Source organism: Helianthus annuus, chromosome 1 (assembly GCF_002127325.2).
Source record: "Helianthus annuus cultivar XRQ/B chromosome 1, HanXRQr2.0-SUNRISE, whole genome shotgun sequence".
NCBI classification, from domain to species: Eukaryota; Viridiplantae; Streptophyta; class Magnoliopsida; order Asterales; family Asteraceae; genus Helianthus; species Helianthus annuus.
The window spans coordinates 115,458,570-115,473,459 of NC_035433.2; the positions used below are offsets into that span (position 1 = coordinate 115,458,570).

At 38.4% G+C, this 14,890-nt stretch overlaps 1 protein-coding gene across 1 annotated transcript; it reads right to left on the bottom strand.

Annotated features, from left to right (window-relative positions):
• Positions 1-11,972: 11,972 nt before the first annotated feature.
• Positions 11,973-12,446, bottom strand: LOC110928536 (uncharacterized mitochondrial protein AtMg00810-like). The gene has a single exon (XM_022171546.1). It carries the CDS (start codon positions 12,444-12,446, stop codon positions 11,973-11,975), a length of 474 nt encoding a protein of 157 aa, XP_022027238.1.
• Positions 12,447-14,890: the final 2,444 nt, after the last annotated feature.

Below are 14,890 nucleotides of genomic sequence, written 5' to 3' on the forward strand. Positions count from 1 at the left end.
GTACATCAAGACGTAACTCAAAGAATGTTAAGTCATAACAACTAAGACTAAGAGTCGTTACACGACCTAACCGTCTAATAAAGCATAGCACGTGTGTAGTAGTTGCACGACTTCAGGACAGGACCTTTGAGTTACACCGGATTACAAGACGCAAGATTGTGAGTCCATGCCCCCCTTTTCTTCTAATTGTTTTCAGTTTTATAAATTCGGGGGTGAAATAAATGTTACAATGTTTCAATGATTATAAATGGTATGGTTAGCTAAGGAATGAACTGTTAGATCATGTGAATGGGTAGACGTTAACTTGAGACCATTAATCCTTGTATAAGGACCGAGGGGCATGAGTGATAGATCTATTTGGGTGTTGCGAGCCCCACCCATGGGTCCGCGAGTTGGCTGCATGTGGTGACTATGTCGTTCCAGCCGGGTGGCCCGGTACGAAATACGCAAAGGGTTGAGACTTCCTACACCGTTGCACACATATTAATGACTTTGCAAATCATTAATTGATCTGTTCCTAGTTGCTTTCATACCGGTTTACAAATACAAACTTACAAATGTTTCCAAGGTTATTCGTGCACACATACAAACACATGAACTCGCTCAACTTTTGTTGATGTTTTCAAACTATATGTATTTCATGGAATTGATGGATCTGGCGAAGGTTGAAAGTTTACAAGATGTGTTTACAAGGAAGGATGTCATCGTATTTTGAAGGGTTTGAATTGTTTATCCCATCTTTGATAAGATACATGAATCAAAACCTTGTTTTATTTATGTCTTTTGTCAAAGTCTGTTATGGAACTTAAAACATTTGGTTGGTTTGTATTTTAAACTCGAAGTCTTGGTTTGGTACTAAAACAATGTGGTTTGTAATATTTTGAATCGTATTAATGGATGAACATCATGGTTTTAAATCATATAGTTGTTTGTTATAATTGAATGCAAAGATATTAAGCAAGTCACACATCACACGGTTCCGCAAAAGTCAGGGTGTGACAGTTTGGTATCAGAGCTTCGATTATAGCGAACTAGGATTCCTTCTCGAGTCTAGACTACAATCACTAGGGCTCTCTCACGAAAACATTTTCACAAAATATTTTTCATTGCATTTACAAAACGCCAAGATCCATGGAACAAACATTTTACAAAGGAAAGACAAAGAAACACGAGCAAGGACCATTGGCCAAATGGTCTAGGTTGCATGGGATAGACTTGTTAAGTTAGAAAGATCTCACGTAGGAGTAACGCGAATACATGATTAAGTGATACTCGTCTTTGTTTACATACACCGAGTGTTAGTGGTTAACGTACGTGCACATGTCATAATTGTAATGTTGCAGGTACACATGTCCTCATCCGAGAGCTGTCTATCAGAGGAGAATGATCCGATGGCGATCATCTCTGACGACGAGGTGGCGCCTATACCAGAGGTTTTGACTTCGGACACCGACAGCGACCCAGAGATGTTATCTGATGACGACGATGATTTTCAGCACTTCGCTCTCCTGGACTTTGGAGATGATGCACCTATAGCTGATGGCATTCCTGTTGAGGATCTTTTTGATTTCCTTGCTCCTATCCATGACCACCTCATTATCGGTCACCCCGATGGTGAGCATATTGTTGCACCTATCCTCGACGCTATTCCATTAGTGGTCATTCCCCCTGAGGATTGGCCCTTCGATGATCTTTTTAACGATGATGTCAATTTGTTTTTGGATGGTCCCCTAGCAGATGCGCAAGGTGATGGGGAGGTTGACGATGTTGCTATACTGGATGTACCCCCTCCTTTCATACCCGTCATTGAGATATCTTTTGACTCTAGCATGCACTCAGTTGCAGACTCCTTTAAGTCTGTGACTTCGTCGGCCCTGCAGGCTGCAAGACTGTAGCTCTACGCTACTGACCTTGATGACGATGATGCGATGTCTGCTGCACCGTCATCTCCTGTTTGAGTCCCTACACCCCCTCACGCCCCAGAGCATATTCCTGATCCAGACCCTGTTCCGTTTGGCGTGCCCGATATTGCACCTCTTATCCCAGAGCCGGTTTCTGCACCATTTGATCTCCCACTTGTTGATCCCTATATACCACAGCCCCCACCTGTCAGTGTTGCTCCCCTACCTCCTGTTATGTCTGATGCTCATCGTACTGACCTTCCGATCGTATTTCTACAGGAGATACCTACACCCCGTCCAGGGAAAGGTACCTTGGGACAGCCCCCGAGTTTTGATCCGTTTCTTTTAGCAGATTTCCCTCATATCCTCACATTTTTCACCGATTACACCAGCTTCATTGGATGAGCCTTTCAGGCGGTTTCAACCATACTATATGCCTATCTCTGACCCTTACCATTCCTCGCATCACGCTGGCTATACCCATGATGAGCTACTTTTGTCGCTTCAGTGGCAGTTCGAGATCTTGAGTCGTAGAGTTCTCGAGTTGTAGTTCGGTGAGGGTGTTAGACGATCACCCTGTCCCTTCCATCCTGCTTCTTTCCCTCCACACTCATCATCATCAGCTCCATTTGTACCTCCACCTGCTGCTCCCGCACCTATTCCGGGTTTTGATGCCCGCTTTCTCACCGTCGAGCAGCAGATTAGCTTTTTGCTTCACCTCGTTTATGAGCTCGAGGAGGAGCTCGCCCATGTCTGCAGTTTGCTTTTCTTCCCTCCTCCTCCTCCGCCATCAGCAACGTAGGTTTTGGTCTTACGCACGTACACTACTTTTGGTGAGAACGCTACAATTGAGCCGAGATTATGAAGATATGAAGACCATATTTTGATTATTACTTTTGTACATTGGCAGACTTATCTGACAGGGGTAGTGTGACCCTATGTCTCTTTTGATATGATACACTTTGAAAAACAATTGTGACCCTATGTCTCTTTTGATATGATACACTTTGAAAAACAATGTAACTTGTGGTTGGTCATTAATGAAAGCTCAATAGTCGTGTTCTCATTAACTACATTGTTGGTTTACATGTTCATGCTGTGGTTATGTTATTGTGTGGTTGCTGCTATGATGATTGCTATGTTATATATATATATATATATATATATATATATATATATGTATGTATGTATATATGACTCCTAGACAATTATTTATTTATTTAACAAGTAAGGCCTGACCTATCCGATCTTCTTACTAGAGGAACAATGCTGCCTCGAAGAGACACCAATAACGACAATGCACTGCCAAGGACTGAGGCAGAACTGCAAAAGCGCATCTCACAAGCTATAGCCCAGCACGAGGCCAACTGCTCCGAACATGGCGGTGGTTCCTCTGGAAATAACCCTCCAATCAGTAATGTTTAGTCACCTAAGACACATTACAACTCATTTGGACATTTCCAATTGTGCTTTGTCAATGCTTACAGTGAATTGTGTTGCTTGTGTTACAGGCTGTACCTACAAACAATTCTTGGACTGCAGGCCGCTTAACTTCGATGGCACCGGGGGTGCTGTCGCTTTCGTGCGCTAGGTGGAGAAAACTGATTCTGTATTAAGGATGAGCAAATGAGCTCCAGAGCAAAGAGTCATGTATATTTCTGGGTTGTTTCTAGACGGAGCGCTTTCGTGGTGGAACCTCCAGGTGCAGACATTGGATGAAGCTGCTACATACGCATTAACATGGGACGAACTGAAGGAGTTAATGCGCAAAAAGTATTGCTCGCGAGCGGAGATTCAGAAGCTTGAGACAGAATTCTGGAACCTCAAAATGGATGGTCCGAAAGTAGCAGAGTATATTCAGCGATTCCATGATCTGTCCAGGGTTGTTCCTTATCTGGTGGAGCCAGAGTTTAAAAGGATTGAGCGGCTTATCTGGGGATTGGCACCTCAGATTCTAAGCATGGTGACAGCCTCCAAGCCTCTAACTATTTCTGAGGCTATTGACCTAAGTGTGGCGCTTACTGAGGAGGCAGTTCGTTTGGGAAAGTTTTCGACTTCTGAAATTAAAAAGGAGACTCATGTGGAGTCATCAAGGGATAACAAAAGGAAGTTTACTAATTTCAAGAAGGGCACCCGAGCGAACAACAACAATGCCAACAAGCGAAGAGACACTAATCAGCCAGCTGAGGCACAGACTGGCGCTGCAAATGCTGAAAACAAGGGAAAAGGGTACATGGGTACCCTACTAAAGTGCGACATCTGCCAATTTCATCATGCTGGTCGGTGCAGATGTCACACCCCGACCACGTAAAACAACAAATCGTGGCGGAAACGTCGGGGAGTGTTGTAACAGAATCATTGTTTCACAACCATGGATCAAATAGTTTTGTTTTATTGAATTATTGAACTCATTGATTTTGTACAATTCGGATAAATACAAATAATTGTTTCTCAGTTTTATAGTCACTAAGGCACGAGTCCGTCCTATGTGTAGCATGCATCAACAATCATCACATAGCAGTACCTGAAACATATATGAAAATAGGTACGTCAGCATAAAAATGCCTGTGAGTAACATAGGATTTTATGTATTAGATTCATGGCTTTGGATAATGGAGGAAAAAGTTTTATGTTTTTAAAATAGCCATGAATCCAATGTAAAAAGTTTTGTTTCTGAAAACGTGTCGTTTTGGAAAAGGGTTTATAGTATAGACAAAATATACTTTGATTTTGGAAAGTTTGTATAAATAGTATAACAAAGTATACTTTAGTTTTGAAATAATTAATAGGTAGTATATCAAAATATACTTTAGTAATCAAAATAATAGATTTGGTAGTACATCTCAAGTATACTTTGGTTTAAGGATAAAAGTATCGGTAGTATATCAAATTATACTTCGGTTTGGAAATAGCATATCAACTATGCTTTGGTTTAAAATTAGCATATCAACTATGCTTTGGTAGTATATTAAATTATACTTTAGTTTATGAAATAATAAAGTTGGTAGTATATCAAACTATACTTTGGTAAACAGTAGCATATCAAACTATGCTTTGGATAGTATATCAAAATATACTTTGGTTTAAAATAACAAGGTTGGTAGTATATCAAACTATACTTTGGTAAATAGTAGCATATCAAACTATGCTTTGGTAAATAACAAAGTAGTATTTTAAAACACATGTTGGATTTTGTACTTAGTATATCAAAATATACTTCGGTTGATCACATTTGAGAGTACATCAAACTGTACTTTTGTAGTATATCAACATATACAAAAAGAGTGTGATTTGGTATTCAATCAAGCCTTAGTGTATCAAACTACACTTTGGAGACTATAGAAATACCACAAAGGCAATTTCTATTTGGTTAAAATTTGGTTTCTGACATTCCATACAACAGGAATGGGGTGTCTAGTCCTATAGCGCTATATCATACTACCAATCGGCTGGGTGAATGTATAAAAATGGGTACAATCCAACAATTAGTTTTATAAGTTTTGGAAAATCAGTGTTTAAACCATAGGTAATTGTTTAATTTGTCAAAAGAATATGTATTAAGCATGTGTAATCATATAGTTTAAAATCAGGAAAATAACAGATAGGCATATATGTTTCACCCCAAAACAATTGAAAACAGTAAAAGAGGGGACTATGTACTCACTTGAGATTGCAAGTATCCTTGATTAAGTGTCCTAACCAAGCTCGGGAAATCAAGGAATCAAGTGGCACCTAGTATGGATCACTATGTTAAACAATCGGATCCTAAATCGGGAGATAGGATAGAATGAAGTTCTATAAATCAAATGAGTATTGCAACTCATATGGTATGATTATAGAGCTAGCATTCTGATTTGGAAGTCTACCTAAGTGCTTTTGACCCGTTTCGACCCATTATGGTAGTATAAGCCACTATAATGCGTCGTTTGCGTAACACTATGTTCGGATGGTTAACTATGTGCTATGTCAAGTCTTACATGCCCAATTATCCCTAAACATGTTACTAAATCAGATTATATGTCAAAAATATGTTCACATAATCAAAATACGGATTTTAGCTTCAAAAGGGCATTTTGGTCATTTCCTATGGGCATACAAGCTAACTAGCATACGACTAACCAATCCTATGTGATCATAAGGTATAACCTCAGTGGTTATTCCCTATGCAACTAGGATTACTAACTAAGCTTGGTCGGATCCTAAAGATCGACCAAATGGGTCGGGTTCGAAAGGCTAAGCGGTTGTTTAGACCGCTTACCTTACGACCCTAAACAAGCACTAATCTAATAGTGTCGAGTTAAACATGTCAAAACATGTCTAACCTACTGATTTGGTATCAAAACAAAGCGTTTTGATACCCTAAAGTAGTTCCGTTGCAAAATGCGTGCTAAAACGCATTTTGACCGAAACTTTGACTCGACACTACAACTAGTTAACATGGTAATCAGCGGCTATAATCACGAAGGATTATAACTATCGTGATTACAATCACGTTTCAAAGTTCAATTGAACTTTGACTTGACCAATTGATGGTCAAAACCGAAAGTCAAACTGTTGGCCAAACGTTTGACTTTCTGCACAAATTAAGGAAAAAGCCAATAAAAGAATGAAAGAATCTCACTTAGGGTCCTTGCTATCTTTTCAACAAAGAAGACAAAGTCCCAATTCAGCTTAGGAGAGCTCCCAAGCAGATGTAGAGAGGAGAGAATGAGAATGAGCAAGGAATGAAGGAGTTAGGATGGCTATTTATAGTTGTGGTGAGTTAATAGGATCATCACAAGTGTTTTGATTAGCCATTAAGCAAAGAAATCTGGCCATACAAGTGTAATTGACAGCTATACTTTGCTTGGAGAGGTGCTAACTTGGTCACCACACAAAGGAATTGCAAGAAAGGTCCCTGAATTATCAAACTGATGCTGAAAACAATGTTTCTGCCCAGATGTGATGCTCGCGTAGCGCGACGGCATAGGCAGGGGATGGTCGTGCTACGCTACCATGTGCCTGATTCAGCAAGTTTCAAATAATTACAGTTTTGGTCCCTGCACGTGTTTAAAGCCTTTTTCGATGCGTTTAAACCCCGTTAACCTCATTTCAAGGCTCTAAAATGAAGTTAAAGTATAGGGGACTCAAAACATGCTCAAAAATATCTCGGATGTCGGTTCGTTTGATCGTACAATCGCGTTGTTCGGTTAATTACGACGGAAGTCGTAACGAACGCAAAAATCGATCCAAATTAAGCGACGAATGGAATTTTTGCATGCCGATCACTAAAATAAAAATATTTTAGTGTGTACAAAAATTTTGGATGTCCAGATATGTCCAGAACGTAAGATATGCGCGAAAATGCAAACTTACGCCATTTTTGACACTTTTAGTCCCTGTAAGATCATATAAGCATGTTTTCGCACACCGAACCCATCAAAGCTTATTTCTAAGCCATGTTTAGGTTATATATGGTATGTTTAACTTATGATCAAGTTCTGGACTATATGTTACCTTACGAATCGGTATAGTTTCGCAGTTTGACGCAAATAGTCCCTGCGATCGAATAAACTTGTTTTCGCCATACCAAACCTTCCAAAACTTATTTATAAGTTATGTAAAGGTCATTTAAGGTATGTTAAGCCTATTTCACTATTCCGGTATGTTTGTCGCGCTAAACTGATTAAGTTTACGCACCAGTGCGCGTATAACTTTCCAGAAAGCGATTTAAAGCTCGGAATTGAACGAGAAATGATATGTGCAAAAGATACACATATTTATACAAATCCCAAGTATGAAACACAATATTGCATTGACTTGGCATTTGTTTGGTGCTTGTGGTGACACAGGTGTCACAGCAGATATGGGAAGTGTGAATCGTGTGGGAAAATTGGGCATTCTAAGGAGACGTGTTGGTATGGAACAAGGCATGGGAATGGAAATCAGGGTGGTAACAGTAATGGCAACTGTGGTGGGAATGGTTATGGAAACAGAAACCAGGGAGGAAACGGTAATTTTGAGGGAAACGGGAATCGTGGTGGTTATGGGAACCAAGATAGCAACAGAAATCGTGGAGGAAACAATAACAACAACAATCAGGGTGGAAACAGAAATGACAATGGTCGCGACCAAGGATGTTTTGGTTGCGGTGAAGTGGGGCACTTCAAGAAAGACTTCCCAAAGAACAATCAAGCTCGTGGAAGGGTGTTTAACATTGGCGCTAGGGAAGCATGCCAGGATCCAAACGTGGTTACTGGTACGTTCCCTATTAATCAACGTTATGCATCTGTGCTATTTTATACTGGTGCCGATTTTAGCTTCGTATCTCTCGAATTTAAGAATATGCTTGGTTTAGTTGCGAATAAGTTAGACGTCCCATATTCGATAGAATTGGCTAATGGAAAGTTAGTAGAGGCGAATGAGGTAATTAGGGGTTGTATTTTAGAGCTTGGAGAACGCGAATTTTCTATCGATCTTCTACCGGTTGACTTGGGAAGCTTTGATGTCGTGGTCGGGATGGATTGGTTGTCTAGTAACCGTGCGGAGATAGTGTTCCATGAGAAGTTCATTCGCATTCCTATGGCGAATGAGAAGACGATCGTGATTCATGGAGAGAAGCATGATACGCCCTTGCGGATTATCAATTGATGAAAACACAGAAGTGTCTACGTAAAGGATGTGTCGCCTTCCTAGCTCATGTTGTGGATAAGGAAGTCGAAGAACTGAAGCTTGAAGATATCCCAGTGGTGAGGGATTATCCTAAGGTCTTCCCCGAAGACTTGCCAGGATTACCTCCGCAACGACAAGTCGAGTTCCATATTGACTTGGTTCCAGGCGCCGCGCCTGTAGCTAAGGCACCTTATCGACTTGCGCCGTCCGAGATGCAAGAGTTATCCACGCAGTTACAAGAGTTATTGGACAAAGGATTCATAAGGCCGAGCTTCTCGCCTTGGGGAGCTCCGGTGTTATTCGTTAAGAAGAAGGATGGTAGCTTTCGAATGTGTATGGACTATCGGGAGCTGAATAAGTTAACTATAAAGAATCGGTATCCATTACCGAGGTTTGATGATTTATTTGACCAACTACAAGGATCGAGCTACTACTCCAAGATTGATCTTCGATCGGGTTATCATCAATTGTGGATTCGAGAGGAGAGCATACCAAAGACTGCGTTCAGGACTCGTTATAGACACTACGAGTTCCTTGTGATGCCGTTCGGATTGACTAACGCGCAAGCAGTGTTTACGGATTTGATGAATCGTGTATGCAAGCCATATCTCGATAAAATTGTGATTGTATTATCGATGATATTCTGATTTATTTACGGATGAATGAAGAGCACGAGCAACATCTCAGAGCCATTCTGGAACTACTGAAGAAGGAAAAGCTCTACGCAACATCTCAGAGCCATTCTAGAGCTTTTATCCACCTTGTTCATCATCTTGTTCATCTTTGATTTCTTCCCAAGCCTTGTGCTAGTAGTAAGACTCTTGTAACTTGATTTTGTTTCTCATTTTATTGGTTAAAAGATTATGTAAGTGGTTAAACATAAAGATCATGAAGAAACAAGAAGATAATCTTTAACATAAAGCTTAAAATCATAAGAATCTATGTTGATTTAGTGTATGTATGAATCTTGATTGTTGATTTCTTGTGATTATGGTGTTGATCATCACAAGATGCTTGCTAGATTGTGATTAAACACATGATCTAGCAAGTGAGAGAATGAATCTTGTAAAAATCAAAGTGGTCATCCTTTATGTTTCACATGAACTTGAAAATGAAGATGTTTTTGTGTATGATGATGATGGATAAAATTACAAGACTTGCAAATGTATGATTTCAAAAATGATTTTCTCAAGAATTATTTGCAAGATTTACAAGACCATGATTTTTAAAGAAGTTAAACATGTTTTAAGTGTTTAATCAAAGCTAGAAACATGTTTGTAACAAGAAAAATACAAAAGAATTATTTTAGAAAAATCATCTTGTAAGTTGTAAAAGACTAAATTTTACAAGAAAGGGATTTATGAACAAAGAACCATGTTTTAAAGGCTAACTAAACCTACTAAATAACATACTAAGTTACTACAGGTTTTTACAAAAACTTCAAGTTCATGTTGTAATGTAAATTGCATGATTTTGGCTCATGGTAATTGTTGAATGATCTGTTGATGATTGATGATGATTTTAAAAGAAAATGATATGCTTTGAAAGCATGGAAACCTCCATTTTTAAGGGGAAACTATGGCAACTTTTTGTAGAATTTATACACTTAGAAAATATTTTTAAACAAGTGTTTACAAATAAATTTTGAACATGATTTTCATATAAAAACTTTCCATAATTTTGTTACAAAAATTACAAACTTTGGAGGTTGATTTTTGATAAATAAAAGTGACTAAGTATATATTTAGGAAAATATATAAATATTCCGGAACTGAAATTCATATATGTTTTGACAAACGAGTTAAACGGTATTTTGGAAACCAAAAGAACGGAAAGTATGATTTTTACAAATATTACAAACGTATCATATTTTATCAAGAAGAAAATATATTATTTTTGAGTAAATAAAAATATATATATATATATATTCTTGAACAATTAGAAGATATACTATTTTTGAAGAAAATATACATTTTCTTAAACAAATTAAGAATATATTATTTTGGGTGAAAAATGGATTTATAAATGTTTTCTAAGTAAATCTTGACAGTATATTATTTTTGAGATTTAGATAAAAGTATAATTATTTTTGCCAAAAAAGATTTATGGATAATTTTCTATAAAAGTTTTCTTAAAATACATATATTTTAAGAATACAAATTAGTGATTTTAGTTGATTAAAAATATTCAGTAAAGTTTAATACAAAAATTAAGTATAAAGTACTTAATTAATACAAGAAAATACGTATTCTCGTACGTACAAATACACACCGGAATACGCCACCAATACTTGGCAAAATACAAGTATAATTATACCTATCCTTGGGGAAATATTCATGAAGGATTACAAGGCAAAATAAGTTAAAGTATATTATTTTAACAAATACTCCAAATAATTGATAAATATAATTTAAGTTAAAATATTATTATTTTAACCAATAATTATATACTTTGGAATAATATAATGTACATCAAGACGTAACTCAAAGAATGTTAAGTCATAACAACTAAGACTAAGAGTCGTTACACGACCTAGCCGTCTAATAAAACATAGCACGTGTTTATGTAGTTGCACGACTTCAGGACAGGACCTTTGAGTTACACCGGATTACAATACGCAAGATTGTGAGTTCATGTCCCCCTTTTCTTCTAACTGTTTTCAGTTTTATAACTTCGGGGGTGAAATACATGTTACAAATGTTTCAATGATTACAAATGGTATGGTTAGCTAAGGAATGAACTGTTAGATCATGTGAATGGGTAGGCGTTAACTTGAGACCATTAATCCTTGTATAAGGACCGAGTGGCATGAGTGATAGATCTATTTGGGTGTTGCGAGCCCCACCCATGGGTCCGCGGGTGTCTCGGTACGAAATACGCAAAAGGTTGAGCCTTCCTACACCGTTGCACATATATTAATGACCTTGCAAATCATTAATTGATCTGTTCCTAGTTGCTTTCATACCGGTTTACAAATACATACTTACAAATGTTTCCAAGGTTATTCGTGCACACATACAAACACATGAACTCGCTCAACTTTTGTTGATGTTTTCAAACTACATGTATTTCAGGGAATTGATGGATCTGGCGAAGGTTGAAAGTTTACAAGATGTGTTTACAAGGAATAATGTCATCCCATTTTGAAGGGTTTGAATTATGTATCCTATCTTTGATAAGATAAATGAATCAAAGCCTTATTTTATTTATGTCTTTTGTCAAAGTCCGTTATGGAACTTAAAACATTTGGTTGGTTTGTATTTTAAACTCGAAGTCTTGGTTTGGTACTAAAACAATGTGGTTTGTAATATTTTGAATCGTACTAATGGATGAACATCATGGTTTTAAATCATTTAGTTGTTTGTTATAATTGAATGCAATGATATTAAGCAAGTCACATATCACACGCTTCCGCAAAAGTCAGGGTGTGACATGCATGAACTGACTTACTACTCCAACCACATACGCTATATCAGGACGAGTGTGAGAGAGATAAATTAGCTTGCTCACGAGTCGTTGATACCTCTCTTTGTCCGCAAGCTCCCCATTAAGTTCCATGTGAAGGTTGTGGTTTACCGCCATTGGAGTATCTGCGGGTTTACAATCAATCAACCCGGTTTCCGCCAAAAGATCAAGGACATACTTTCTTTGGCAAATGAAGATCCCCTGTTTAGACCTGAGAACTTCAATCCTGAGGAAATACTTGAGATTTCCTAGATCTTTCATTTTGAATTTTGAAAACATATTCTCTTTCAACTGTGTTATTTCTTCTACATCATTTCCGGTAATAATCATGTCGTCTACATATATGATCAAGCAAGTTACAAGGCCGTTTCTTCTCTTGAGGAACAGAGTATGATCAACATTACTTTGGTGATACCCGTATTCTTTCATGGCCAAAGTGAACTTTCCAAACCATGCCCTAGGAGATTATTTTAGCCCGTATAATGACTTTTTCAACCGACATACTTCCCTTTCTTTAAAACTCTCTGTAAAACCTGGAGGTGCTTCCATGTAGACCTCTTCCGTTAAGTCTCCATGGAGAAATGCGTTTGTAACATCAAACTGGTGGAGAGGCCACTGCTTATTGGCTGCCACTGAGAAGAGGACTCTGATAGTGTCCATTTTTGCATACGGAGAGAATGTCTTAAAGTAATCGATCCCATACGTCTGAGTGTAACCCTTGGCTACGAGCCGAGCTTTGTATCTTCCAATGGAACCATCTGGTTTATATTTGATTGAATACACCCACCGACATCCAACAGTTTTCTTTCCTTTAGGAAGAACACACTTCTCCCACGTGTTGTTTTTCATAAGAGCACGCATCTCCGTTTCCATTGCTCCCTTCCAGTTCTTCTTACCCTGGGCTTCCTTTACGGAACTTGGTATTTTTTCGGAGTATAGTGAGGTAACAAATGCTTTCGCACTGTTAGATAAGTTCCCGTCAACCATATTGGTTGTAGGATACCTTAAATTTCTGGTTTCCCTTTCTGGGGAGTACCGTTTTGGAGGAACCCCTCTATTGGCTCTAAGAGGTAAAATGTATGTTCCAGGTGTTGTTCCAGAGCCTCCATCATGTTGTTCATTAGATTCGACTTCTCCTTATACTGCGTTGTTTTGCTCAACAATCTCTACCTGTTCCATTGTCTCGGGACTTTCCTGATTGTTAGTGGTATCTGGATCAGATTCAGGCACATTTCCGAGGTTTGGAGAGTCACTTACCTCGAACACCAGTCTAGATGATTCTTGGGTGAGGCTTTCGACAGGCTTAGTATGTGTTGATGTATGAGATGACTCATCTTCGCTTGCAGATGGAATCCACTTCAACCAGCTCAGTGAGTCTTCATGTTCTATCTCCCCCTGACCACCGAGATGGGAATGATAGTAATATTCTGTTTCAAGAAAGCCGTAGTGGACAGTGGTAATCACACGACGTCGTTATGGGTTATAACATTGGCATCCTTTCTGATTCACCCCATAACCAATAAAGACACATTTTTCGGCACATGGATCAAGTTTGGATCGTTCGATTTTAGGTACATGGGGAAAAGCGGTACACCCAAAGACACGAGGTGGTAAGGTAAGAGGTGGGGGTAGTTTGGTGAATGTGGATAAGGTATCTAGGGGAGTTTTTATGTCAAGGGCTTTGGTTGGTAAACGATTAAGGAGATACACAGCTGTGTTTATAGCTTCGGGCCAAAAAGATTTAGGGACTTTGGATTCAAGCATAAGGGCTCGGGCCATTTCTACTAAAATGCCATTTTTCCGCTCAACTACACCATTCTGTTCTAGGTGTTTTGGGCAAGTGGTTTAGTGAATCATTCCCTTCTCTTGAATAAATTGTTTCATGGAGGTATTAACGTACTCCCCACCATTATCAGATCATAAGATCTGAATGTTGGTTTTGAATTGAGTTTGGACCATGGTGTAAAACAGTCTAAATTTTTCAAAGACTTCAGATTTGTGTTTTAAAAAATATACCCATGTCATCCGGGTACAATCATCAACAAATAATAGGAAGAAACAAAAATTTTGACCTCCATCCGTTTCAGCTGGACCCCAAACATCGGAACGTATTAGTGAAAAAGGTTCACTGACCCTAATGTTACTTGGTTTGAAAGGTTTTTATGGCTTTTGTATAAGGCACATGTTTCACAGTCTAATGTACTGTTGGATGGGAAGAGTTTAGGGAGTAAAAGATGTAGATACCCGGCGGAAGGATGCCCTAGTCTCCTATGCCAAAGCCATGCTTCTCTACTCTTTGTTCCGTGAGCAAGCATCGCAGTCCCTAACTGAGTCACCTCATCCACATAGTATAAGCCTTGTCGTTCAGTGCCACGCCCAATTATCTTTCCAGTTCTGATGTCCTCTAAGATACAAAAATGAGGATGAATTAGAACTGTGCAATTGAGTTCCTTTGTAACAAGACTTATTGATAACAATTTGTGTGTTAACGAAGGAACATATAAACAATTTGACAATCTCAGATTGGGAGATATTTCGACAGTTCCTCCTCCCTTTACTAAAGCATTTTCGCCATTTGCAGTCTTGATGTGGGTTATGTTTGGTTTCTTTGTAGACACGAAGTCCGATGGCTCGTACATCATCGTATCAGTGGCTCCGCAATAAAAAATCCAAGAACTTACTTGATCACCGCTTTTCTGTGTTGTTAAATAGGCTTCCCCACTTGTTAATGAATAGACTTTCAACATAGTTCCTGTGATTAATCATTTGCAAAAAAAAAAAAAAAAAAAAAATCTCCTTTTTTTAAATGTTGTCTTTAAACAAGAAAACTTTGGGTTTAAAGAAAAGTAGGGTACAAGTTTAGTAAAAAAAAA